This window comes from Odocoileus virginianus, chromosome 30 (genome assembly GCF_023699985.2).
Source record: "Odocoileus virginianus isolate 20LAN1187 ecotype Illinois chromosome 30, Ovbor_1.2, whole genome shotgun sequence".
Classification (NCBI taxonomy): Eukaryota; Metazoa; Chordata; class Mammalia; order Artiodactyla; family Cervidae; genus Odocoileus; species Odocoileus virginianus.
Window position 1 is genome coordinate 20,173,141 of NC_069703.1, and position 26,240 is coordinate 20,199,380.

Here is a 26,240-nt window from a genome sequence, read left to right on the forward strand (position 1 = left end):
AAATCTCCTCCCAGCACTATCTCTGCTTCTAGGAGTCACAGGCAGAAACCTGGAGAAAGCTGGGGAGTTGGTCCTCTTTGTGACTTGAAGGAATTCACCTGCTAGGAAGCCAAGAAGAGGCCAGGAGTCCCAACACTTCCTGTAGGTTCACACACACACACACACACACACACACACACACACCTGCCCCACCCCATCTGTACCCACAAAGGAGAAACAATTCATTGTGGGGGAGAAGATTCTAGGGGTGGAGCAGACACAAGGGAGAGGGAAATCACCATAGAGGGGGACAGGACAGAGAAAGGAACAACTCACAGATGGAGAAGGACACTCGTGGTAGGGAAAGAAATTTTATTTTCAAGCTTTAAGAGAATAATACAAACAACAGAGAGTTTTAAAAAACCCTAAAAACTAGTTTAAAAAAGTACTTGACAGTGTCCCTTTAATACCCACGGATGACGCGGCCATTGTGCAACGACAAGGAGGAACTGCAGGTGGCCACCCCGTGGCCTTCCCTGGCAGGGTCCCAGAACCAGCAGGTGGGCTCAAGGGACAGTGCTCCCTGCGAGGGTCCCTGGGCACCCCCTGCTGCCCAGGAGGGACCGGGGAGCACGGAGCACTGAGGGACTAGCCGAACTGCCTCTGGGGATGGGCCCCGACAGTAAGGAATACTGAGATGGGTCTCCGCTCCACTCCTTGGGGGCACATCTGGCCAGCTTCCTTCCGTTCACTGCAGCAGCTCTCCTGGGAGACCCTGGGCAGGATGTGTCCTGCCGTGAGGGGCCCTGGGGTCTCAGCATGTGCCAAACCAGGAGGGGCAGTGACACAGAGCGTGTCCCGGCCATGGGTGGGGTTGCGTGGTCGGGAAAATCACTCCTGGATTGACAGCTTGAGGCTGAAGCCACAGCAGCAGGACTGTGCTTGAGCTACCCATGGGAGATCTGTACTTTAGTTGTGTGTGTGTGTGTGTGTGTGTGTGTGTGTGTGTGTGTGTGCACGCGCGTATTTCCTGTAAACATCTTTGAGCCAAATCACCATAAAATAAAGCAACAAGGGCACAAAAAGACACCCAACTCCAAACCTAAGCCCTCTTTGAGCCCATCTGAAATTCGGAGTTCCAGTTTGGAAGGTTTGGAGGGAGCAAGAAACCCCCCTCCCTCTGGCCATTCAGACCAGCATCTCCCTCCTTGCGCCATCGTCCCCCCCAGGCCCTCGAGTCAGGAATCCTGCCCACCCAGGGGAGCCCAGGGGTTCACAAACACCATGTATCTCCTCCCTGCCAGCCCACACCCATCCCTCTCCCACCCCCCTCAACTGCCCCTGGAACACAGCCCAGGAGGAAACCAAAGCAAGCTCAGGGCTAAAACAGGACAGGCCACAAGTGCTTTTGTTCCCACGTGTGCACCTGTGGCCGCCACCACCACCAGACACAAAGCTTCTCCCCCCTCCCCCAGCCGCCACTTTGCCCGGGTGTTTTGCACGGAGCGGGGGGTGGGGCACAGGTGGGTGCATTGTGTTTTGTTAGACTCAGTCTGTATTGCACTTCGTTGTTGCGTTTGTCTTGGTTTTCCTCCCTCTTGTTGGAGAATGGAATCGACTTGCTGAAAATCACCCGCTCACAGCACCAGCCTCCCTCCAGCTCCGACCCTGCCCCAGGGCCCTCAAGGCCCACCGCCCCTCTGCCCGCCCTCCGGCCCCTGGGTGCCTCTCCACACCTGCTGCCCAGACGGCGGTGGCATCGTGTTGGGGCGAGCCCTTCCCGGCCCATCCTCTTCTAGCTCGCTCTCTCTTGCACGTGCGTGGTCACGGCTCCCTCGCAGGTCTCTCGGCTCACACCGTCGTGACCCTCATGACCAGCTCTCGGCTGCCGCCCTGCGGGGTCCGCTGTTCATGAGGTCGCAAGTGACTCAAGATGTGCAGGATGGTGTAAGCACAGTGGTGATCGGACAGGGGGCCTGAGGGGTGGCTGGCCGCCCGGGCGGGGCCCTCCTCGGGGGCAGGGGTGCCCGCAGCCTCCTCTTCTGAGGAGGGGGCGTTGGCCTGGGTGGACGAGGAGGTCCGGGGGTTGGTCCTGCCTCCTGTCTTTTGCTCCTCCAGGTCTTTCGCCTTGTCATAGTTCAGCACTTTCCACTGCTGGTTGACAGCCTGCCACCGTTTGAAGATGCGGTACACAGAGGGTCCCTCGTGGATGATGAGGCCTGGGCAGCAGGGAGAAGAAACAAACAGAGGTGGGTAAGAGACAGCAAGTCACTGCCGGGAGGGACCGGCCTCCCTCTGCGTGTGAGTGGGTAGAGGTGTTGGGGGTGCTTCCCTGGTAGCTCAGCTGGTAAAGAATCCATCTGCGATGCAGGAGACCCCGGTTCAATTTCTGGGTTGGGAAGACCCCCTGGAGAAGGGATAGGCTACCCCCTCCAGTATTCCTGGGCTTCCCTGGTGGCTCAGATGTAATAAAGAATCTGCCTGCAATGCGGGAGACCTGGGTTCGATCCCTGGTTTGGGAAAATCCCCTGGAGGAGGGCATGGCAACCCACTCCAGTATTCTTGCCTGGAGAATCCCCATGAACAGAGGAGCCTGGCAGGCTATAGTCCATGAGGTCGCAAAGAGTCAGACACAACTGAGTGACTAAGCACAGAGGTGTTGGGTGAGCTGAATTTATATTGGTTTGACTTGTTCTTTTCAAACCTGCCTCTCAGCTGTGGGCTGCGTGGTAACCATCCCTACATTTTTGGGCTCACTAGTCTTTGGAAGCAGGTGCAAGGCGGCCACACTGGGTACATGACACAGCTGGGCACATACACATCGTCCGCGGCCCCATCCTTCCTACTTCTCGGCCTGACAAAGTCCAAATTCATTGTCCATTGAGGCATAGTATTAATACAAATAGCTTTCCCTCCTGCGATCATGTGTCCGTGGCACCCAGCACTTAGCAGAGTGTTCAACGAATCCTGTGCCTTCAAAGGTAACATAAAAGAAACCCTGTAGTAATTCCATACCTGCTGAACATCCAAAATTCCCCTGGCTCACTTTTGGCTATTTAACAAATAGCCCAATGCTACTGAAATACACAGGTTTCCCTGGTGGCTCAGCAGTAAAGAACCCACCTGCCAATTCAGGAGACCCAGGTTCAATACCCGTGCCAGGAAGATCCCCTGGAAAAGGGAGTGGCAACCCACACCAGTAATCTTGCCTGGAGAATTCCATAGACAGAGGAGCCTCGTGAGCTATACTCCAAGGGGTTGCAAGAGTCTTAACATGACTTAGCGACTAAACAAAAACAACTGAAATACACACATAGCTGAAAGAGAGGGCAGTGTAGAGTCAGAAAAGAGCTGCATGAGGCAACCGGGAAACTAAACAAATTGTGTGCCTACTACCTACTAAGCGCTGGGATAACAGTGAGCAGGGCAGGCAGAGTCCTGCCCTCAGAGAGCTGGCATTCCAGCAGATAGAAACACAGTAGATATGAAAACAAGCCAGTAAGACTACTTCAGGCTCTGATGTAGATGGAGAAAAACCACACAGGCTGTGGCAGCAGAATCTGTTTCCCCAGCAAGTAGGACAGGAAAGAAAGTAGGACATAATTATGGAGTCTGCAAAGGGAATGGTTATCACAGGGAATGGTTGGCCCAGGGAGTCTAGACCAGGAAGGACGGAAGTAAGAATAAGGATAAGGAACATGAAAATTGATAAGTAGAAAGTGGGGTTGATGTCAGGAGGTCTCTATGAATTTGGAGAATTGCGAGTTAGTGAACTATAAGGATAGGGAGTGATGATCAGACAGCGGGGTGTTCAGATTTTGAAGGGAGGTGGTTCTTGGTGATGATGAACTCTGTGGAGTGACCACTTGAGCAGGGCTGAGGTGACCTGGAGGACAAGGTCTTACGGAATAAGATAAGGAATAATGAGGAAGCCAAGGGGTTGGGCAGCTTAACTGCATCAGCCATCCTCAATGCTCTCAGACCAAATGCCCTCTTTGTATAACAAATATATATATATATATATATATATATGTTTTATATATATATATAAACACATATATGTTATATAACAAATAACATATATACATAACATATATATAACAAATAACATATATATGTTTATATAGTTTCTCTCTATATAAAATGCGGGGTGCTGAGGCTTTGTTGCAGCATGCATGCTCTTCATTGCAGTGTGCGGGCTTTCTTTAGCCGCAGCACTCAGGGTCTTCTCCTGTTGTGGAGCACAGGCTTCTCCAATTGTAGCTTGAGGGCTTAGTTACCCCTCGGCATGTGGGATCTTTGTTTCCTGGCCACAGATTGAACCCGCATCTCCCGCACTGGAAGGCAAATTCTTAACTACTGGACCACGAAGGAAGTCCCCATAAAAAAATATATTTTAATATCCCCTTTTCTGTCTGAAATGAAACTTGTATAAGATAGCTAAGCTACTATGGTTCCTTTTTTAAATGAATATAATGCCCTAACAGACTATGTGCAGAAAAACAAAGGGCGAGTCATTTATAACAGGATAGTACAAATTTCAGTATAAATGCTGGGGCACAACCGCTTTAGAAAACAAACCAAAAACCTCATACATTTTCAAAATACCCCCAGGGATCGGTAGCACCTCTTTGGAGAACCACTGATCTCCAGAGATGCCAAGGGCAGGATAGGTGGGAGGAAGCGTGGGGCCAGGTGCAGGGGGACGTGAGGAGTGAGTGAGTCACAGCCGCCAGCAGCATCAGGGGAAAGGACTCTGGTATCTGATGGCATTCGCTTCAGAGGGGATGGAGCTTCTGAAAGATGAAGGGAGAGGCAGTCTGGAGGTGGTAACGGGGAGCAAGGAGGACACCGCCCCACCTTCGGGCCCCTAGGATATAGTGTATGAGAGACAAAGCAGCCACTGCGTGAGACAGCCATGCAAGAAGCAACGTCCTCAGGAGACAGCTATATTACAACATTAAAGGACGAGGAAGGGAACACTTGGAGGAGAGGTTGCCAGCGGTGCACCATGAGGTCCAGAGGGCATGTGGAGGGGCTGGGAAGATGGGGGTGAGCAAAACGGGAAAGAGATGGTTGTGCCTATGGTGAGGGTAGTCAAAGAGGCCAGACCCACGGTGAGTGAATGAATGACTGGGAAGAAGGCACAAGAGGGATTCAGTTGCAGGGCTGTAAACTGAGGGGCACCAATACTTTGGTCTGTCTTGGAGAATTTTGAGCATTACTTTACTAGTATATGAGATGAGTGCAATTGTGCAGTAGTTTGAGCATTCTTTGGGATTGCCTTTCTTAGGGACTGGAATGAAAACTGACCTTTTCCAGTCCTGTGGCCACTGCTGAGTTTTCCAAATTTGCTGGCATATTGAGTGTGTTAGAGAAGACTCTTGACAGCATTGAAACATGTATATTATCTAGGGTGAAACAGATAACCAACCCAGGTTGGGTACATGAGACAAGTGCTCGGGCATGGTGCACTGGGAAGACCCAGAGGGATCGGGTGGAGAGGGAGGTGGGAGGGGGGACTGGGATTGGGAATACATGTAAATCCATGGCTAATTCATTTCAATGTATAACAAAAACTACTGTAATGATGTAAAGTAATTAGCCTCCAACTAATAAAAATAAATGGAAAAAAAATTAAAAAATAAAATAAATAAATAAAAACAACTACTGGTTGTCTTAGGAAAAGCACAAGAAAAAAAAAAAAAAGACTCTTGAGAGTCCCCTTGGACTGCAAGGAGATCCAACTAGTCTGTCCTAAAGGAGATCAGTCTTGGGTGTTCATTGGAAGGACTGATGCTAAAGCTGAAACTCCAATACTTTGGCCACCTCATGCAAAGAGCTGACTCATTGGAAAAGACCCTGATGCTGGGAGGGACTGGGGGCAGGAGGATGAGGATGATGGAGGATGAGATGGCTGGATGGCATAACCGACTTGATGGACATGAGTTTGAGTAAACTCTGGGAGTTGGTGATGGAGACCTGGTGTGCTGCAATTCATGGGGTCGCAAAGAGTTGGACACAACTGAGTGACTGAACTGAACTGAACTGAATGGCCATCTGATGTGAAGAGTTGACTCATTTGAAAAGACCCTGATGCTGGGAATGATTGGGGGCAGGAGGAGAAGGAGGTGGTAGAGGATAAGATGGTTGGATGGCATCACTAACTCAATGGACATGAATGTGAGCAAACTCCAGGAGATAGGGAAGGACAAGGAAGTCTGTCATGCTGCAGTCCATGGGGTTGCAAAGAGCTGGACACAACTGAGTGACTGAACACCCACAAATCAAGAGGCAACTGGTCCGGCCCCTGCAGGGGAGAGCTGACTCATAGGAGTAAACAGCAGTGAGTCACTCCAGCAACTCCACGTCAAGCAAAGTGGGAACATCTCAAAGCCTTGTCAACCTCTGACATGCTGTGATTCCAGGAGACAAGACAGCCACCCACTGCTACTCTTTCCTCTAGGAAGGACTCCAATAGCTCCTGAAATGTACTTTGTGCAACAGGTCTTCAAAGGTTCATAAAAGGAGATAGCTACCCTGTAGCCCAGACCAACAAACAAGTTCAGTCCTTATGAACATCCGTATGCTCTAGAATTTACCACTGAACTCCCAGTGAAAGGTGTCAGGATAAAAAAGGCCCTAAAAATTAATCAGATCTTAGTCATAATGGCTTATTGTTCATTTAATATCATCTTTATTTCTAATAGGATTTGTTGCATACCGTTCCTGAAATGTCTGCCTTAGAACTGCAGTTACAATGGAAGGATTTAATTCATGATAAAGATCAGTATATGTTGGAAACATGTAGTTCAGTTTGTTTCAGATTAATTTTTTCAGGAAAAATTGTTTTAAAGGTTCAAGGAAGCCATAGTTATAACTGAATATTATAGTTTTATTATTGTGATTTATATATTTGTTTTTTCTAAAAAATATGTTGATCCTTTATTTCCCAAAGAAATGGAGACCTCAATAATAACCATATTTACAAAACCCATGTCTTAAAACAAGGCTTACGTACCAGACATAACTAAGTGTAGAAAGCCCTTTTTCAACACTGTATGCAAATTAGTTAGGTTTTTGCATGTATATTTAAGGCCATACTTCAACTGACAGTGTTTGTATCTTCAGCATGTGTACTTTAATCAGGTGGTGAATTATTTTTTCAGTCTTTGGTAGTAACTGGAAGATGTCTTATGCTTTTGGTATTGCTTTGTAAAAGATTTTCATTTCAGAGAGGAGTGTTCACCTTTACCATTTAGCATAGTGATTTAAGTGTTGATCATTCCATTCAAGGAGAGTCATAATTTTTAATGGTAAATAGTGGGGTTTTGGTGGCTCAGACGGTAAAGCGTCTGCCTACAATTTGGGAGACCCAGGTTCGATCCCTGGGTTGGGAACATCCCCCTGGAGAAGGAAATGGCAACCCACTCCAGTACTCTTGTCTGGAGAATTCCATGGATGGAGGAGCCTGGTGGGCTACAGTCCACGGGGTCGCAAAGAGTCGGACACGACTGAGCGACTTCACTTCACTTTACCCTGTAGCCCAATTGTTTCTAATCCTTTGGATCATGGATCCCTTTGAGGATCTGATGAAAGCTAGGACCAAATTCCTGGGGGAAAAAACTCCAGACACATGGACTGTCCGTATGATTAGGGGGTTCATAAATTTCCTTTGGACCACCAGTGGATCCCTTGAACTCCTGCATGGTTCTAGACAAGGAGACTTCCTCTCTGCCCAGTTTCCCAGCCTCTCCCAGTGTGCTAACTCTCATCACTTCCTTCAACCTTGAGAATACATGCTTGTGTACCCTTGGCAGTGCAGTGTTCATGTGTTCATTCATTCCATAAGTCTTGTTTGAACACTGCTGCGCTCTTTCCCCTAGATTGTAAGCCCCTCAAGGACAGGGCTCAGATATGGTTGAGGTTTGCACAGCTGATACGGTATTGGGAGCTTCATGAAGCCTTGGTGATGACAGAGGACACAGGGGCCTCTGGGAGGGGAAATCCAGATTTTTTTTAAAGCCCCAAACTCACTCTTTCTAACAAGAGTCGCTCTCCTTGATTCTTAATTAGCTTCTTGATCAGACAGTTTTACCCTGATTGAAGAGGGTGGCTTAAATTTTGGGTCTGAATGCTACCTCCTAATTATGTAACTGTCTAGTGTTCAGGAAGTAATTAAACCATTTTAATGGATAGGTGGCTGAAGGGAAGGAAGGTGCACCTGTTTTTATAGATAATGCTTATTTGGCAATAGTTGGAAAAGCACCAACTACCTCATTCACATCCACTCCCTAGCACGCTCTCTCTCTGCTTCCTGCTCAACAAATTACTTATTGATTTTCTGAGCAGCAGAGTTTTTTTTTTTTAATGAGGGAAAGAGGGTGGGGCTCATCTGATAGGGACAGGTGAAGTGGGCAAAGCTGAAGACATGGGAGAGAAAGAAGATGAATGGGGAAACGGATGGAGGGAAAGAGAGACTAAAATTAGAATGGGGAGAAGGCTGTTGGTGAATGGAGGCAGAGAAGCAGTAGAAAAACAAAATGGAAAATTCTAACGCATGGCAATATCAGAAAGTCAATATGTTTGGTTTTTCTTTCTTTAACAAAACAGCAACTTATTGTCTCATAGTTCTGAAGGCTAGAAGTCCAAAGTAAAGGTGCTTAGCAGGCCTGTGAAATCTGTAGGGGTGAATACATTTGTTCTTTTTTTACCTTGCTGGAGCAGAGTTGCTCTACAGTAGTTTCTACAGACAGCAAAGTGAATCAGGGGTATGTTTACATCTATCGCATCTTTTTCAGATTTCCTTCCCACTGGGTCACCACAGAGCACTGGGGTGAGTTCTATGTGCCATACAGGAGGCATTCACTAGTTATCTGTCCTATACCTATTATCAGTAGTATGTCTATGTCAGTCTCCCAGTTCATCCCACCCCCTTCTCGCCTTGGTATCCATATGCTTGTTCTCTATGTCTGTGTGCCTATTTCTGCTTTGCAAATAAGATCCTCTATAGCATTTTTCTAGATTCCACATACATACGTTAACATACGATATTTTTCTCTTTCTGACTTACTTCACGCTGTATGACAGGCCCATTCATGTCTCTGCAAGTGTGTTTTGATTGAGTCCCTTTCTGGGGTTTTTCATTTAATTTGTCTAGTGACCACCGAACAAGGTGCCCAACCCTGGGCTGTTCTCCATAGATACAGCTCTAGAAGAATTGCTGCCTTCATCTTTCTAACGTCTCTCCGTCTTTCAGGGGTCCTCTTCTTGTAGGATGTCAGAACCCTTTGTTGCCATATCTCTCCCCCAGGCTCCAGGTGAAATGGGCCTTTGCTCAGCCCAGGAGGATGGGATGGAAAGTGGCCACGTGAGTAGGTGGTCCTGCCGTGTGGTTCCCTTGCCTTAACTCACAGTGCTATCAGCAAGTTCTCCCTGACCTAGAATCCCAATCTTCATGTAATGAATTTTGGCCCTTGGTTCTCACTGTGTCCACAGCAGTGAGACACAACTTAATTTTGCTTAGTATTATTTTCTGAGTACCGACTGTGTACTTCTGTGAGCAAGCACTTCTGCTCACTTCTGTGAGCAACCCAAAAAACTGGGTTCCTATGACGTACAGAATTAACAGGCTAAGGCCAGCCGAGAAGTACATAGAGAAGAGCTCTGGAGCCTTCAATGACACTGATCCCACTTGCCACCCTCACCTCTTCTCCTGCTAGTATCCTAGTTTAAGTGGCAGAAAGGTTGCAGACAACTTTACAATGGTGTGGTGCGTGCATGCTCGGTCATGTCTGACTCTTTGAAATCCCATGAACTGTGGCTCGCCAGGCTCCTCTATCCATGGGATTTCTCAGGCAAGAATGGTGGAGTGGGTTGCCATTTTCTTCTACAGGGGATTTCCTTGACCCAGGGATCAAACCTGCATCTCCTACATTGGCAGGTGGATTATTTACCACTGCACCACCTGGGAAGCCCCCAAATCAAGGAGCCTATGAAGACAGATTCCTGGGCACTACCCTCAGGTGATGGCTGATGTTTTAGATGTGGAACACCCTTGAGCAGCACTGACTATAACATGGCCCTTATCCTGGCATACTGTGTCATGGAAGGCTTTGAATTATGATCAAACAAAGAACCAAAAGTAATTTTAGAGACTCAATTTCCAGATGTGACAGACACAGAAAGCTAAGGCAACTGAAGAAATAGATACTTCCTCTCCTAGACCCAAAGGTGTTTGGGTCCCACAATTTAGAGTCAACTCATGGATGCACATGCATTGAGCATTAAAAGTACCTGCCACTTACTAGCTTTGTCTCTTAGGCTAAGTTAATTCCTCTTTCTGAGCCCCAGTTTTCTCATCAGGAAGTGGGGCTGCTATTCCCTTCCTAATAGGGTTGTTATGAGACTGAATGAGGTGATGAATCCTTTTCTGTGATGCCTGCACTGTGCCAGGCACACATTTACATTCCATGCCACATGATTTTGATTGTTTGGGGGAAATTGCAGAACAGAAAAAGTCCACTCTTATCTCCTCCCTCATCCTCCTACTTCTTTATTGCCAACCCCATTCCCAGCCACAAGCACCTGTTCTTCTGTCTAACTGTCCTTCCCAACCCTCGGTCTGAGTCATTGTTTATAGATGAATAACATGCTAGACCTGAAAGGAGCTCTGTAAACCAGCTGATTCTTCACATGTCCCAAATATCCTTGCACGGGTAAAACTGAGAGGTCCATTTCTGGAAGTGTTTGTGGAGCTATGCCCTAAGAGACTGTAGACTTCTTTCATGAGTTTTTGGGAGGCTTAGCACTCTTCTCTCTGAAAAAATACTAAAAGGACCACATATCTTCACCACTCTGGGTGGCGATGGAGGAGGTCAGGTGATGATGATATGGTGATGAGAGTCAATATTTATTGAATGCTTACTAGGTCCTATCATTAAAAGGGCTTTGCAAATAGGGTCAACTTATCACACAAACCCAGTGAAGAAGGTGATGTTATCTCCACTTTACAAAACAGGAAGCTGAGCTCAGAGAGCCCCTTGCACTCAGGTGGAGCCAGGTGCCTGGTACTGAGCGTAAGCATGAGTCAAGTCAAGATTTAAGACATGGGTACAGAAGGGAAAAGTGTATGTGTGCGGGCGTGTGTGAATTTGCCTTATCCATGCCCTCTTGTATTTTCTACCAGTCAGAGATAAAAGATTCAAAAGCCTTAGAGAACTGTGGAGCCACAAGATGGAAGGATCTTGGGTCCCTGAATCACTGTGTGAAGGAGAAACCCAAGCCCCCCTCTCCCACCACCCACAACTCACAGGAACTACTATTGGGTTGAAACACTGAATTTGGAAGCTTACTTTTCTGTTTGCTGGAGTTACAATATCTTTGGGGCATGTTAGGGGCCACAGAGAAAGGCAGTTGTGGCTTGACGGCACATTTCACATGGTTCCCAAAATACATTCCTTGGCTTGAGCATCCACAGTATTTACCAGATTGCGACTATTTCTAGTCAAAACCCATCATCAACGAACAGACTTGCCACTTCTGAATGTGTTCCAAAAACTGTGCTGCAAGCACTGAAGGCAGTTCCTAATAGGCGTTCCTAAAATATTTTGAGCCCTGTCAGCACAACTGGAATAACTGAATTGCCTCCTGAGGGGGGTCTCCTTTGAGGGGGACAGTGCTTGCTTGATGTGTCTGCTTCTGAATCATCGTCTTCATGCTCTGCACATCCAGCAGCTGAGGTGTGGAGAGCAATGACCAGGCACCGGAAGTAGGGGTGGGGTGAAAGGGAGGTGCTTAAGGAAGAAGGCGAAGAGATACGAGTTAAGAGTTAATCCAAGCCAACAAGCACCTCCTGTATGGCGCATGGAACTTGGCTCGGCGTCACATTGCAGTCTGAATGGGAGGGGAGTTTGGGGGAGAATGCTGAGCTGCTCATTCGTGTCTGACTCTTTGTGACTTCATGCACTGTAGCCCACCAGGCCCCTCTGTCCATGGAATTCTCCAAGAAAGACTACTGGAGTGGGTAGCCATTCCCTCCTCTAGGGGATCTTCCTGACCCAGGGGTGGAAACCGCATCTCCTGCGTTGGCAGGCAGATTCTTTACTGCTGAGCCACCTGGGAAATTCTTGAGAGAGAATGGCTACATGTATATGTGTGGCTGAGTCTCTCTGCTGTTAACGGAAACTATCACAACATTGTTTGCTAATTGGCTATACCCCAAGACAAAGCAAAAAAAAATTTTTTTTAATTAATCCAGAAAGCTGGATAAGCCACGTAGAGGTAACAGATCATGGCCTGAGCATCGTCTGGCCAATGTTTGTGGTGGATTCTATTGGTTGTTTGGCCTGGCCCAACAATATGGGAATCCCCAAGGTCACAACTGTCAACCTCTGAGAGTCATCATGACCTCTCACAGTGGAAGTGGTTCCAAAATCCTGGATTGCCAAATCTTAAAGGACCTTGTAGGTTATCAGGTTCAACCCTCTCATTTTATATGAGTCAACTGAGTTGTAGAGAGAGGAAGTAACTTGTCCCGGGTTGCAGAGGTAGCTGGTAGCTAATCTGGTCATCAGATCTAGGTCTTCTAGCCTCTTCTGCTGCACCAGCCTGCCCCCTCCATATTTTCAGGGAATTAAGAGGTTAGATGGGGCTTCCCTGGTAGCTCAGCTGGTAAAGAATCCACCTGCAATGCAGGAGACCCCGGTTCGATTCCTGGGTTGGGAAGATCCCCTGGAGAAGGGATAGGCTACCCACTCCAATATTCTTGGGCTTCCCTGGTAGCTCAGCTGGTAAAGAATCCACCTGCAATGTTGGAGACCTGGGTTCGATCCCTGGGTTGGGAAGATCCCTTGGAGAAGAGAATAGCTACCCACTCTAGTATTCTTGCCTGGAGAATTCCCATGGACAGAGGAGCCTGGAGGGCTACAGTCCATGGGGAAGCAAAGAATCAGACATGACTAGGCGATTAAGCACAAGAGGTTGGACAGGTGGGGTCATTCCTACCCAGAAGGAAGGAGGAAAGGAAGGAATCTTTGTGGCATATATATGCTTTTTATGTTAATGTGAATTAAAATTACGTTTGAAAAACAATGTTTCCACAGCCCTGCTGTCCCCACCCCCTGCGTGCTTGCTATAAATTGGAATTTGAACTTCTTCATCTCAGAAGGCAAGAACCAGGTACCTCTAAATCAGAGGGAAATTACTCACTGGATTGCACACAGAGAAGTTTTAACAGCAACAACAAAAGAGAAATCTTTTCTATAATTCCATCCATTACCCTAGCCCACTGTTTTAAAGATGTGGAGCAATTTCAGAATCTCCCTCGCTTTCCCTCCCCTGACCCGCTTCCACTCACAAGAGAAAAACAAACATGAGAAGGACGCGGGCCTCATTTTTGCAGAGTTGACTTCTTGGTGGCCAATCTCTTGGGTCTCTGGAGTGAAAAAAAAAATGTTTTTGGTGCCAGGGACCTTAATTAATTTGCTCTTGTTAAATCCTAATAACTTGACCCACTGGAGCAGAGAACGTCCCATTTGTTTCCTGGGAGGCTCTGTCAGCTGCTCCGCCGGGGAAGACAGCATCGTTAGAGATGACGGAAGAGGGGGCAGGTGGGATGAGGACGTTCGATGTAATCAGATCTTCTCATTCAGGGGACGCGGGTGAGGGAGACAAAACCTTCCAGAAGAGGCACTGCTCCAAATAACGGCAGATTCTCAATTACGGGAGGACTCCAGGCTGTGGCAAACTGTTAACCATTTTGGCAAACCTTTATCAAGTGCCTACCATGAGGGGAATCTACCCTGACCTTGTCACTGATATGTATAATGTCTGCTATTTACATGTGCTATTTTATTCAGTCCTCTCAACAACTCTCTGAAGACAGTATTATTATCCCACCTCACAAATGAGAAAACCAAAGCGAGAGGTTATGCAAACCACTCAGGTCCATTTAGCAAGAAACTGGGCAACATGCTGCCACAGAGCGTTATGTAGCACCACTCCTACCATTCCGGAGACCCAGACTCTGAGGTTTGTGGCTCAGTCCCTCCTGCTATTTTCTTATTTTCTGTCCCCTTCCATCCCTTTAAGGGTTTAAAGTCCCCTAGGTCTCTGTCCTTAGTCACCTACTCCCTGAATAGTCCTCCTAAGTTACCTTTTCTCCTCTTACTGTTGCCTTCCAAATCTGTCTTCAACTGCCTGCTTTCCTAACCATCTCATCTTCCCATCAGTAACCAGGAGTTGTCAGAAATGGCTCAGTGCCCTCAATGTCTTCTATATCACAGGAGGGGACCACCTGTGCACTAAAAAAAAAAAAAAAAAATGCTTTTCCCTCTTTCTAACCTAGCAAAGAGACACCTTCCTGACCCTTCATTCTCCTCTTAGCAGCCCATAATGTCTTCCAAGTGTCTGGCATCTCTTCTACTGTCAACTCATGACTTAGAAACTGCCTCTTGCCTTTCTGCCTGGATTTTAGGTTTAGGGTGGTCCTTTCTTTTTGTGCTGCCTTTGCTGAAGATGTACCCTTTAGTTCCTCTTTGTTTTACCCATGGCCCACCCCATTCTCATGCTCAAAGAATGATGCCTGGTCCCCACTCAAGCCAGTGTCCCGGGGTTCCCACCAGGATGAAGGAGTTCAGACCGCCCTATCAAGTCCACATCCTGTGTTCTTCTCAAGGTCACCCCACACACTTCTTCCCCACCATCGCTGTTTTGCATCTCTTTACTTCTTTCTCACTCTATTATAAGCATTTTCCAGCTGGCTTCTCCCAACGTCTAGTCTGCCCAGCTCTGTGATCCACCCTCCCGACAGCTGCTAGAGCTCTCTCTTTAAAACACACGTCTGATCATACTTCTCTGTATAAAATCTTTAAAATGCCTCCCATCACCAACAGGGATGTCTGAGCTGTTTCGTGCATGATTCATCAGCTGTGAGATTTGCTTCTTGCCAACCTCCCCGTCCCCATGACCTACCTCCTCATCCCGGCTCTTTGCACTGAGCCATACAAAGCTGCTGAATGCTTTCTAGACACATCTTGTTCTCTCATGGCTCTGTCGCTACCATGCTCCGCCTGGAAAGTTCTTCTCCGCTGTTCTGGACAAATTTTGACATATCTTTCAAAACTAGCTCAAGGATAGGATTCCTTCCTTTAGAAACCCTTCTTTTTTAATTAAACTTTTTATTTTGTATTGGGGCATACTATACTATATTTTGCTCAGTCGCGTCCAGCTCTTTGTGACCCCGTGGACTGTAGCCCACCAGGCTCCTCCGTACATGGGATTCTCCAGGCAAGAATACTGGAGTGGATTGCCATTTCCTTCTCCACGGGATCTTCCCAATGCAGGGATCGGACCCAGGTCTCCCGCATTGCAGGCAGATGCTTTAACCTCTGAGCCACCAGGGAAGCCCGTATTGGGGCATAGCCAATGACTAATGCTGTGATAATTTCAGGTGGACAGCAAAGGGACTCAGCCATACATATACACGTATCCATTCTCCCCCAACTCCCTTCCCATTCAGGCTACCACATAACTTGGAGGAGAGTTTCATACGCTACATGGTAGGTCCTTGTTGGTTGTGGGCTCAGTAGCTAAGTCATGTCTGACTCTGCGACCCCATGGACTGTAGCCCACCTACCTGGCTCTTCTGTCCATGGGATTTCCCAGGCAAGAATACTGGAGTGGGTTGCCATTTCCTTCTCCACCTTGTTGGTTATCCATTTTAAATACGGCAGTGTTGAATACCTCCAAAGGAGAGTTAACTGCTCTCTGCTCTGTTCTACCTTCCTCTGTGTCTTGTAAAAGCTCTTGTTGTGTTGTAATTTATTTGTAGACTGTGAGCTCCTTGAGGGCAGCTAACAAATGCTACTGAATGAATGGATCTGACCACCCTGAGCTTACTCTAACTCAGTTATTTTCTGTGCTCACTCTGTATCCCAGCCTCAATAATTAGCTTGTCTGCCTCCCCAGTGAAATGTACAGTCCTTGAGAATGGATGACTCTTTCATTGGGAGTGCTCTCTCAATAATTTTTTTTTAGCCCCGGAGCATGTAGGGTCTTAGTTCCCCAATCGGGGATCAAACCCATGCCCTCTTCAGTGGAAGCTCGGAGTCTTTACCAGCTGAGCCCCCAGGGAAGCCCAGGAAGCTCAGAGTCTTAACCACTGGGCCACCAGGGAAGTCCCCAATAAACATTTCTGAATGAAGGAATGGATTCCCTAATTTCATGTTAACCAGTGGATTTAGCTCCCCATATTCCAAGGACCTTTCACGAGAGTGTCACAGGGAAACAAACCACCCAAATTTCATCTCAACTGCTCAAGCCTCCCTCTCAGTTGATGTCAGAATAGCACTGATCGAAAGGGAGGTACAACAATAGTTAATTTCCAAAACCCTGAATTCAGGACAGGAGCAGCTGGGGCTCACTGAAGCTCTTATTGCCACCAGCCATTAACTCTCTGAGTCAAGATATTACTGGACCAATTTTCCCTCAACCTGCCTCCCCATCCAAGCTCTGCATTTGCAATTTCACAGAGCAATCAGAGATGAAATAGGCAGTAGAAAGTGCTCAGGAACTGAAGCCAGAGGGTCATGGTCCAATCCCCAGCTCTACCATTTTCTTAGTTATGTGACCTGGAGCCCAGCTGCTTTAAACCTACCCTCACCTGTTCAATATGGATAATTCTTCCCCTGATTATCTCCTAGGGTTGTCGGCCCCTTTCTTAGTTCCTCTCTGTTGCAGGGGGTTGGTGGATTGTTCTGTCTACAGCAAGTTACATCTGTAACTTTTACTGTGGCAGAGATTGGTCTCAGGACTTAGGACTCTAAGCCAAGAGATGCTTCATCTGTAGAGGCAGCCTGTGTTCCAGAAGGTACAACCTTCTGATATGACCAAGTCCAGAGTCATTTTCCACAGCCCTGAATCCATGCTGCACTAAATAGAGAACCTAGACCTTCCTGGCAATCATTCCAGGCAAATCCTTTGGTGAGAACCAGAGGCCACTGCACAAGAGCCATTGCTTTCACTGATTCACCTGGAGTTCACCCAGGTGGACACAGCCACGGATGGGGCTGACGCGGCTTCACGAGCAGCAAGCCAACCATGTCTCAGACTTCACATTCTCTTAGCTTCATGGCAGAGAATACCCCCCGAGCTGGTGGTGATGCAGTGAATTTCTCCTCATGTTTCCTCCCACTCTCATCAACTTTTCCTTAGCACACCACTCTGATAGAAAAGCTATTTTTAAGGATGAATTAAACCTATGCATTATGTTTACTCAAATTTTTACTATCTGAGGCCACTTAACAGTCTTCAGGAATAGACCAAGGTGTCTGAAAAATAGAGAAAGTTCAAGAAATTATTTTAACAAGTGTCTTATCTCTTTCTTAGGCTAAGGCTTAGTCGCTAAGTCGTGTCTGACTCTTGCGATCCCATGGGTTGTAATCCACCAGGCTCCTCTGTTCATGGAATTTTCCAGGCAAGAATACTGGAATGAGTGGCCATTTCCTTCTCCAGGGGGAGCTTCCCAACACAGGGATCAAACCTGCGTCTGCTGCCCTACAGGCAGATTTTTTACCCACTGAGCTACCAGGGAACACCATATTCTAATTTCTTTCTTACTCCACCTGTTAAGCTAACACAGGGCTACACTCATTTTCTCTTCCCCAAGGATAAAGAGGAGTGTGATGGCACACTCTCCTTCTGTAAGAACAGGCCATGTTGGCATTCTGGTTTGTCTCTCCTGGGAATCTGATGAAAGTGCAGTATCAGCTGGGTTGTAACATGTCCTAAGTTGGAGGTGAATTAGGGAATGGTGAGTGCTTTACTATGAATACTGCTGGGAGGCTGTAGCATTGGGCTTTCTTAGTCCGTTGACTCTTGTGAACATGTCTGACTTTTGTGGGGACCCTGAAAACTGGGCCAAGAGGGACGCACTACTGTGGATTTCATCTCCTTGTTTCTGAGCTATCACTTGGGGGCTGAGAGATTAGCCCTGAACTACAACAGGTGAGGACTCACCTGCAGAAGTAAGCTGCACCTACCTGAGGAGCCTGTGCTTCCTGTCTATAGTCCTCTAAATGAATCTGGTGCCAAACATGCTCCCTGGTAGTTCCATCAGTCTGAATGTCTAGCTGAGCCTAAGAATAAAGAGATGCCACCTGACATTCCCTTCCAGAGAGCCCTTAAAAAGCTATTTTTACATCTACTTGTACAGTGCTATGTGTTTCTCCTCAACTGGCCAGAACACAGCAGAGAAATGACTGTTACTTATATTTCATCCTTAAAGCCATCATCCTTACTCTTGGTCATCATCACCATCAACAAAATCATCATCATCGCAACCACCACAAGAATCTATGCACTCCAGCTCCTGCCAGTCACCTCCCTCCTTCTTATCTAGAGCACATATTGCACACATGCGTGCTCAGTCGCTCAGTCGTGTCTGACTCTTTGTGACCACATGGACTGTAGCCTACCAGGCTCCTCTGTCCGTGGGATTCTCCAGGCAAGAATACGGGAGTGGGTTGCCACTTCCTTCCCCAGGGGATCTTCCTGACCCAGGGATCAGACTCAGGTCTCCTACATCACAGGTGGATTCTTTACCACTGAACTACCAGGGAAGCCCAGAGCACATATTACTCCCTTTTTAAATTTTTACAGGTGAGATAGTCTAACTATAAATATATGTGACCACTTTTGGATGGCACTAAAAGAGATGAGGGTCCCTATGCATTCCCCTCCCATCTAATCATGCTTTCCAAGCAGTCACTGGCTGTCAGACCAGATGATTGGCTAGCTCATGGTGAGGCTGTGCACCTGGGAAGGATGTTTTCCTGAAGGCTTGGAAGGAAGGAAAACAATGTGAAAACTCACAGCATTTGGCTCACTCTGCTTTTCCCATAATCAGAGTGACTGAGGGTCACATGTATACAAGATGGGAGAAAGAGTGGGCCAAGGCCGGGGAGCAGGCAGGCAGATAGAGGAGCCACGGAAGAGACAGAGAAGGAGATGGTCCCAAGGAGCCCTCCTCAGAGGAGACACCATGAGGAGGAGAGACCAGAGCACCAGGTGGGCCAGAGTAGGGGTGCTGGGGGGCTCAGAGCCACGGGGTGCAGCCTGCCACGAGGACCCCTCCTGGACATGGGCCCATGTGCACTGGGAGTCTCAGGTGGCATCTGTGGGTTTCCCGGTGCTGCTGCAGGAGTCCTGCTCTCTGATGCAAGAGGATAATAGAAAGAGCCCTGGATGGCCAGTTGGGAGACCTTGCTTCTAGTCCCAGCTGAGCAATTGTGAGCTCATCACTTCCCTACTGGGGGCGCCTTGTTCTCTCGACTTCAAAACAAGGGAGTTGTCTTGACTGGTCCCATGACCAAGTCTCTTCTATGTCCAGTTCTCCCAGTTTTCAAATCTCTGGAGCCCTGATTGGGAGACAGAATTTCTGCTGCTCTCTCTCACTCATGCTGGCCTCCAGGGCAGGAACTTATTGGTGACATCGTTGGCCCACAGCTTGTGGGCAGAAGGGCCACAGTGCCAGTACTGAGCGGAAGCTCGAAAACTCTGTGAGTTTCACTCATCCTCTTGTGCTCCTGCACTTGGTGGGAAGACTACACCCCAGTAGTTCCTGCCCCTTTAGCCTGGGCCCCGTCATAAGGAGACACTCAGGCCTGAGCCCAACGCAATCTCAGAAGCTAAGTCCAGCCAAGCCTGGCAGAACCAAATCATCTCGTGAACCCATGAACGGGACATAAATGCTTGCTGTGAGGCAGTGCAATTTCAGAGCTGTTTGTTACTGCAACCAAAGCTGACTAATACACCACGTGACAGGAAAATGTGTCTCACAGACGCACAGTCCAGGGACTCATCAAAGACCCGCCTGAAGGAGAATGAAGGGCAGCTGGAAGGGCCCCACAGGAAGGCTTCCACTGCTTCCCCCTTCTTGCCAGAGCCACACACCTCCATATGGAGACGCACCTGGTTTTTGGCATCAACAACTCGCGCCTCAGCAGGGGTAGGAAGGGAGTCTGGTGGGAAAGGAAACTAAATTAGAATGCCTCAATGACAGATTCCTCCCCATTCACAGTCCTCTCTCTTCTATAGGCCTCCAAGCCCGGGCAGTCTGGTTCTTTCACTGCCTAGGTGCTGCCATTAAAAGGCTCTTGAACTTGGGAGTTGACGTACTGGTTTAGCCAGCATGGAGAGGCAGCAAGACACTTAGACAGGTTTACAAGTTCCAGCATCACTAGCCTCTGGCTGCTGCAATCTGTATGCAAGCCTCTGTGATCCCTAATATTAAAGGGCCCTGAAGAAAATGAACACCCTCTCAGTCCAATTCTAGCTGATAGATGTTTTCTTGCCAGACAGAGCAGTGTAGCCTATTTGAAAGAAACCCAAACTAACACCCAGAGAGGACCGCTGTGGAGCTCCGGTGCTGTTGGCACTATGGCCCAGGGGATAACCTGAGTGTATACGACCAGCGCTTCAACGTGCTTCCTCCACTCAGAGAAAACCAGGGCCATTCCCCACCTCCCCAGTCATTTGGAGGAAGACTCCAGAGTTGACAGCCATAGTCATCTGCTGGGAAAAACAAAAGCCCTCCAACAGCCAGCCTAATGTAATGGGAGAGGAGGGAACATACACTTGGGAATGGTGTAAGGGAGCAGGCAGGAACTTACAGTGGTGGGATTCTAACCTTCTTCTAAAACACTGAAAGCTTTAAAGCAAAACCTTACCTGGGAACAGACACGTGTGTATATCGATGAAAGTACAGAAGCTAGGGGTGAAGCAGGGATGAGGAGTCAGAGCCCGTCTGTACGGCATCTCATTCCCCAGGCCTTAAAGTGGCTCTTGAAGTAGTGCATGGAACCCCTGAACTACATACACTTTGAAAACCACTAGATTAGAGAAATCTTGGGTATTAATAGGCTTAAAGAAAGCCGAAAAAAAAAGGGGGAGCAAGGTATCATCATGACTGTTTCTGGACATTTTGCTGTGAAGAGAATGGAATTAAATGTATAGGCCTCCTTTGTCCTGACTTGGCAGCTGTGATACACAATGGATAAGAGGCCTTCCACAACTTGCCAAAGGCAGGTAGACTGACCAACTGATTTTTCTCAAATATTCTTAGAGGCTAACCTCCTCATCTTCATCTTCAACTGGGCAGGACAGAGTTTCCTGAGAAAGATTGAGGTCTCCTGTCTTTGTCCTGCCTCCTCCTACTCCCTACATGCCCCTCAAATCTAAGCCATGGCCCCTCTTGAGCTCACAAATCTCAAGCCTGGTGCCATCTCTGCTTTGACCTTTTCAACCTTCAAGAGGGAGGGACCCTGGGGGATGTGTCTAATTCACCAGCACATGGCTCCCCACTTCCTATAGAGATGAGCTTCCAAACCCACCTATGCACACCACGTCCATGAATCCACACATCCCGGAGACCCACCTATGCATACCACGTCCACGAATCCACACATCCTGGAGACCCACCTATGCACGCCACATCCATGAATCCACGCGTCCAGTAGACCCACTATGCACACCACGTCCATGAATCCACACATCCCGGAGACCCACCTATGCATACCACGTCCACGAATCCACACATCCCGGAGACCCACCTATGCACGCCACATCCATGAATCCACACGTCCAGTAGACCCACTATGCACACCACGTCCATGAATCCACACATCCCGGAGACCCACCTATGCATACCACGTCCACGAATCCACACATCCTGGAGACCCACTATGCACACCACGTCCATGAATCCACACATCCCGGAGACCCACCTATGCATACCACGTCCACGAATCCACACATCCCAGAGACCCACCTATGCACACCACATCCATGAATCCACACGTCCAGTAGACCCACTATGCACACCACGTCCATGAATCCACACGTCCAGTAGACCCACCTATGCACACCACGTCCATGAATCCATACATCCCATAGCAGATCTGGAAGAGGAGGTCTTGGCGCTGCCATTTTGCTGAGGGGCTGAAGGTCGACCAGATGAGCCAAGAGATGCTGGCGATGAGGAAGAGGGAACCCAGGATGGCAGCTGCAATCTGAACCTTCTCGATGACTGTCAGAGAGATGGCCTGCCACTGCAGGGAAGAGAATGGCGGGTCAGTGGTGGCCTGCACGCCCTCACCGCATTTCCACCCCATCCACATCCCCTCCTCCTGCTGCTGCCCCAGCCTCTCACCTCTGGATTTAAACCAGGGCTTACCAACGTGTGATACGGTGGCTCTTTTTGTGAGTTTCTGAGTGTTAACTTTGTGCTTTTGATGTGGAAGAAACCTATATCACACCAAATGATCAGAAGTCATTTCTGGGAGGGGGCTCTGGGTAGGCGAGGCTGAGAAGGAAAGTCCTTGAGGTTGATTATGATGCAGACAGAAAACTGGGAAGGAGAAAGTGGAAATGCAGAGTGTAGGTGGTGTTCCAGGCACCCAGAATATTCTTTTCTGAGCAACACATTATTTTCTCACTAATAGGTGCTAAGAGGGCACAGGTCTTTTTTTTTTTTTTTTGGTTGTTTTCTACTTCAACACCTGGCATGTCATTTAATATACATGATAGAGATTACCAATTCAACAGACAAAGAGAGGCCGCAGGATGTCAGGGAGAGAGAAGAAAAACAGTATAATTCACTGACTGTGTACAAACACTGAAATTTCCGTGTTTTTCTTTTTTTTTAACAGAAAAGCACTATGCTAATAGCTGTATTGATGGATGGATTGAAGGCTAGAGTGTGGGTGGGTTTCCACTCTGAAATTCTATGAGCCTATGACTGATCCAGGTAGCACAGGCCTAGATGAGCCATGAGTTGGATTTTAGTTTGGGATTTATTCATGCTCTTGCTCAGCAAATATGTACTAGGTGTTTTTGTGTGTGCACCTGCTAGGTGTTGAATATAAAGCAGTAAGCAAAAACAGGCAGACTTCTGCCTTCATGGAACTTCACATTTAGAGGACACAGACAGACATATGATTATTTACAATGGCTACCCATCATGACATGTGAGAGCCTATGATAGGGGATTTCACTTCTTAGAGGAAGCAATGAGTAGAGTGGGAGTTTACTAGATAAAGAGAGGAGGCATATGTGTCCAGCAAGGAGAAGAGCATGTGCAAAGGCCCTGTGACAGAAGAAAGCAGGGTAAGTATGAAAACCTGGAAGAAGACCAGAGAGGGTGGAGCAGAGAGCCGGGAGTGGGGTAAGACAATTGGGAAAGGAAAAAGGAAGACCACACTGGAGCCTAAAGAATGTGCAAAGACTTTTAAAAACTTTTTTGTAAGAATAAACACGATACTCTTGATCAGTTTGCAGCAGGGAAATGACAGGATCAGGTCTGGGAAGGTGGCATATGTGCATGCTCTGTTGTGTCTGACTCTTTGCGACCCTGTGGACTGTAGCCCACCAGGCTCCTCTGTGCATGGGATTTCTCAGGCAAGAATACTGGAGTGGGTTGCCATTTCCTTCTCTAGGGGATCTTCACAGTCCAGGGATCAAACCCACATCTCCTGCATTTGAAGGCAAAGTCTTTACCATTGTGCTACCTGGGGAGCCCTTCAGAAGCTGGAAGGACTATCCCCTGATTGTAGCAGTTTGTGTAGTGCCCTGCAGAGAGTGCCTAGTAGGCATTTCAGAAGGCATGTCAGAACTCCCCAGAAAAGGTGGACAACCTTCCTTCTGCCAACAGTGAGCCTTCCCTGCGCGTTATATGGCCTAGATGGAAGCACTGATGATTCTGGCTCCAGCCGGAACTGACCAGTGGCGCCTAAGGAACTGTAACTATTGGAAAACATTTGCTTGCTCATCTAGATGTGGGACATCAGCCTTTACACGTAATTATACAGATCGCATCCCATTACAGGTAATTGGGCCTTTACATTTTCCACTGCTCTTTCCACCCGCCTAGGGTTACACATAACAGGAATTTTCCAGAAGATGGCTTGATCCCACAGACTCCTCTAATAGAGGGCAAATGCTTTTTCCAGAGCCAGCCTCCCTGTCTGTGAAGAGGGCTCCTGATTGAGCTTTTTGTTTCTACCTCTATGACATCAACACCCTTCCCTTCTTCTGCTCCAGGCTTCAAAAACCCCAAATGGAGAGGCAGAGGAAGCTCCCCTTAGTCTCTAGAGTCCTTCCTACCAGCCCCAAGCCACTTGTGGAAGCCATACAGCACCCCAACTACGATTTGAAGCAGGAAGAAGAAAGACCAGGATGGGGTGCTATGCCCAAGGCTTCCCTCCTGTCTGCCCCATGGGAGGCTCCACAAGCAATGTGGGGAGCAGAACCACAAGGAGAAAGCAGAGGACAGGGGAGATCTCTGGTCTCCCAGGGAAATGGGGAAGGGCTCCCCAGGGAGCAGCTCTGCCCCCACCAGATCCCCAGACCTTCTTCATCCGCAGCAAGCTCCTGATCACAGTATCCAGAGACTTCTCCGTGCCCCTCTGTGCAGCGAATGGAGAGACCAAGGGGCAAGAGCATGAACACAGATGATTCTTTCCTTTTAACAAGAAGAGGCAGTGAACAAGGTGACCCAATCCTAGCTCAGGTCTGCTCCAGCTCATGGAGTGTGACCTAGGAGAAGTCAATAAATTATCAGGACTTCCAAAAAGTGGAGATAATTGTTTCCTAGAGTACTGTGAGAATTAAGTGAAATTAATCAGAGCTTTGAAGGGTACCTGCTGCAATCATTTCTATTCCTCTTTATATTTTTAACAAAAATACAGTTATACTTGGCAAGGTAGGAGTATTCATAACATACTTAGCAAATTCTGTGCTGGGCAGGTAGGGTAGAGGTGAAGGGCCAGACTCAGGAGTCAGGCCCCTGGATATAACCCTGCTCCACCATAGTGACCTCGGGCAAATTGTTGACCCCTCTGTGCCTCCATTGTCTCGTCTGTAAATTGGGCATGATAATAGTACCCATTGCATTGGGTTGTTTTTAGTATTAAATAATATATGTGAACACTCAGAACAACTGGCCCCCAGTAAGCACTAATTAAATGTTCATGAATATAATTGCAGTTCTGATGCAGCAAAGAGGATGAGAGGCACCCACAGAGCCTTGAGACCACAGGGCTACACTGAAATGCCACCTTTCTCGGGAGCTCTTTCTAGAAACAGAGCTGGCAGAGGGTCACTGAGATAATATGCTGTCATTCCCACTGTTTCTCAGAATGTTTTAAGGGATCATGAACCAAGAGGTGAGACATTGGAGACTTGGAAGAAACCTCCCCTCTCTGAGAGCAGAGTTAGCCCCGGCACCCCATCCACTGTTCTACTTTCTCTTGGTAGGGCCTGCCTGCTCCATCCTCTACCACAAATGAGGAGGATCAGAAGTTGTCCCACCATGGCTGAGCAGGCAGTCATCTCACACTTGGCTGAGACTGAGGAGCCCAAGACATGCAACTGGGTCAATTTGGGCCACAACCACACAGTACTGCTGCTAGTCCAGATTACTTCCTTCTCTGGTACTATCTGGAAGAGTGAAATGGCATTTTCTGAGCACACAACACTGAATGAAATGCGGTCCAATCACAATCCAAAAGTAACAGAATCAGAATCTCCAATGACTAGAAACTCACAGTTAAAGACACAGTAGTAGCTTGAGAATAAATTTATTCTTAATTAGTAAGTTAAGAATTATTCTTAAGTAGTAACTTGATAAAGTTATTCCAGAGTTCCAAAGAATAGCAAGAAGAAATAAGAAAGACTTCTTAAGTGATGAAATGCAAAGAAATAGAGGAAAACAACAGAAAGGGAACATTTCATGCAAAGATGGGCACAATTAAGGACAAAGTTGGGCACAATAAAAGACAAAGTTAAGAATAAAGAATAAAGTAGTAAGGTAATGTCAATATTGCCATTTGCTTAAGGCACTTATGAGATTAGAATAATCTTTTTTTTACTCCCAGGAAAAGATTCATTGGAAAAGACCCTGATGCTGGGAAAGACTGAGGGCAGGAGGAAAAGGGGGCAACAGAGGATGAGATGGTTGGATGGCATCATCGATTCAACAGACATGAGTCTGAGCAAACTTCAGGAGATAGTGAAGGACAGGGAAGCCTGGCGTGCTGCACTCCAGGGGTCTCAAAGAGTCAGACAACACCGAGAGACTGAACAACAAAACCCCCAGGAAAAAGTTATCCCTAAATGTTTTTTTCCCTTTTTGTGTCAAGGGCTGATGCTTGTTTGTAAGCCAAGGACACAGCCAAGGGGGCACTCAGGCTGGTGGGTTTAGA

At 47.6% G+C, this 26,240-nt stretch overlaps 1 protein-coding gene across 1 annotated transcript in view; it reads right to left on the bottom strand.

Annotated features, from left to right (window-relative positions):
* Positions 1–331: 331 nt before the first annotated feature.
* The window catches only part of MARCHF4 (membrane associated ring-CH-type finger 4), a 116,297-nt gene continuing 90,388 nt past the window's right edge, over positions 332–26,240 (bottom strand). The window contains exons 3-4 of the mRNA XM_020896314.2: positions 21,896–22,088; positions 332–2,198 (exon numbers count right to left, since the gene is read on the bottom strand). Of these exons, the coding sequence (XP_020751973.1) occupies positions 1,831–2,198; positions 21,896–22,088 (561 nt within the window). The 3' untranslated portion in view covers positions 332–1,830. The remainder of the gene's footprint in view (positions 2,199–21,895; positions 22,089–26,240) is intronic.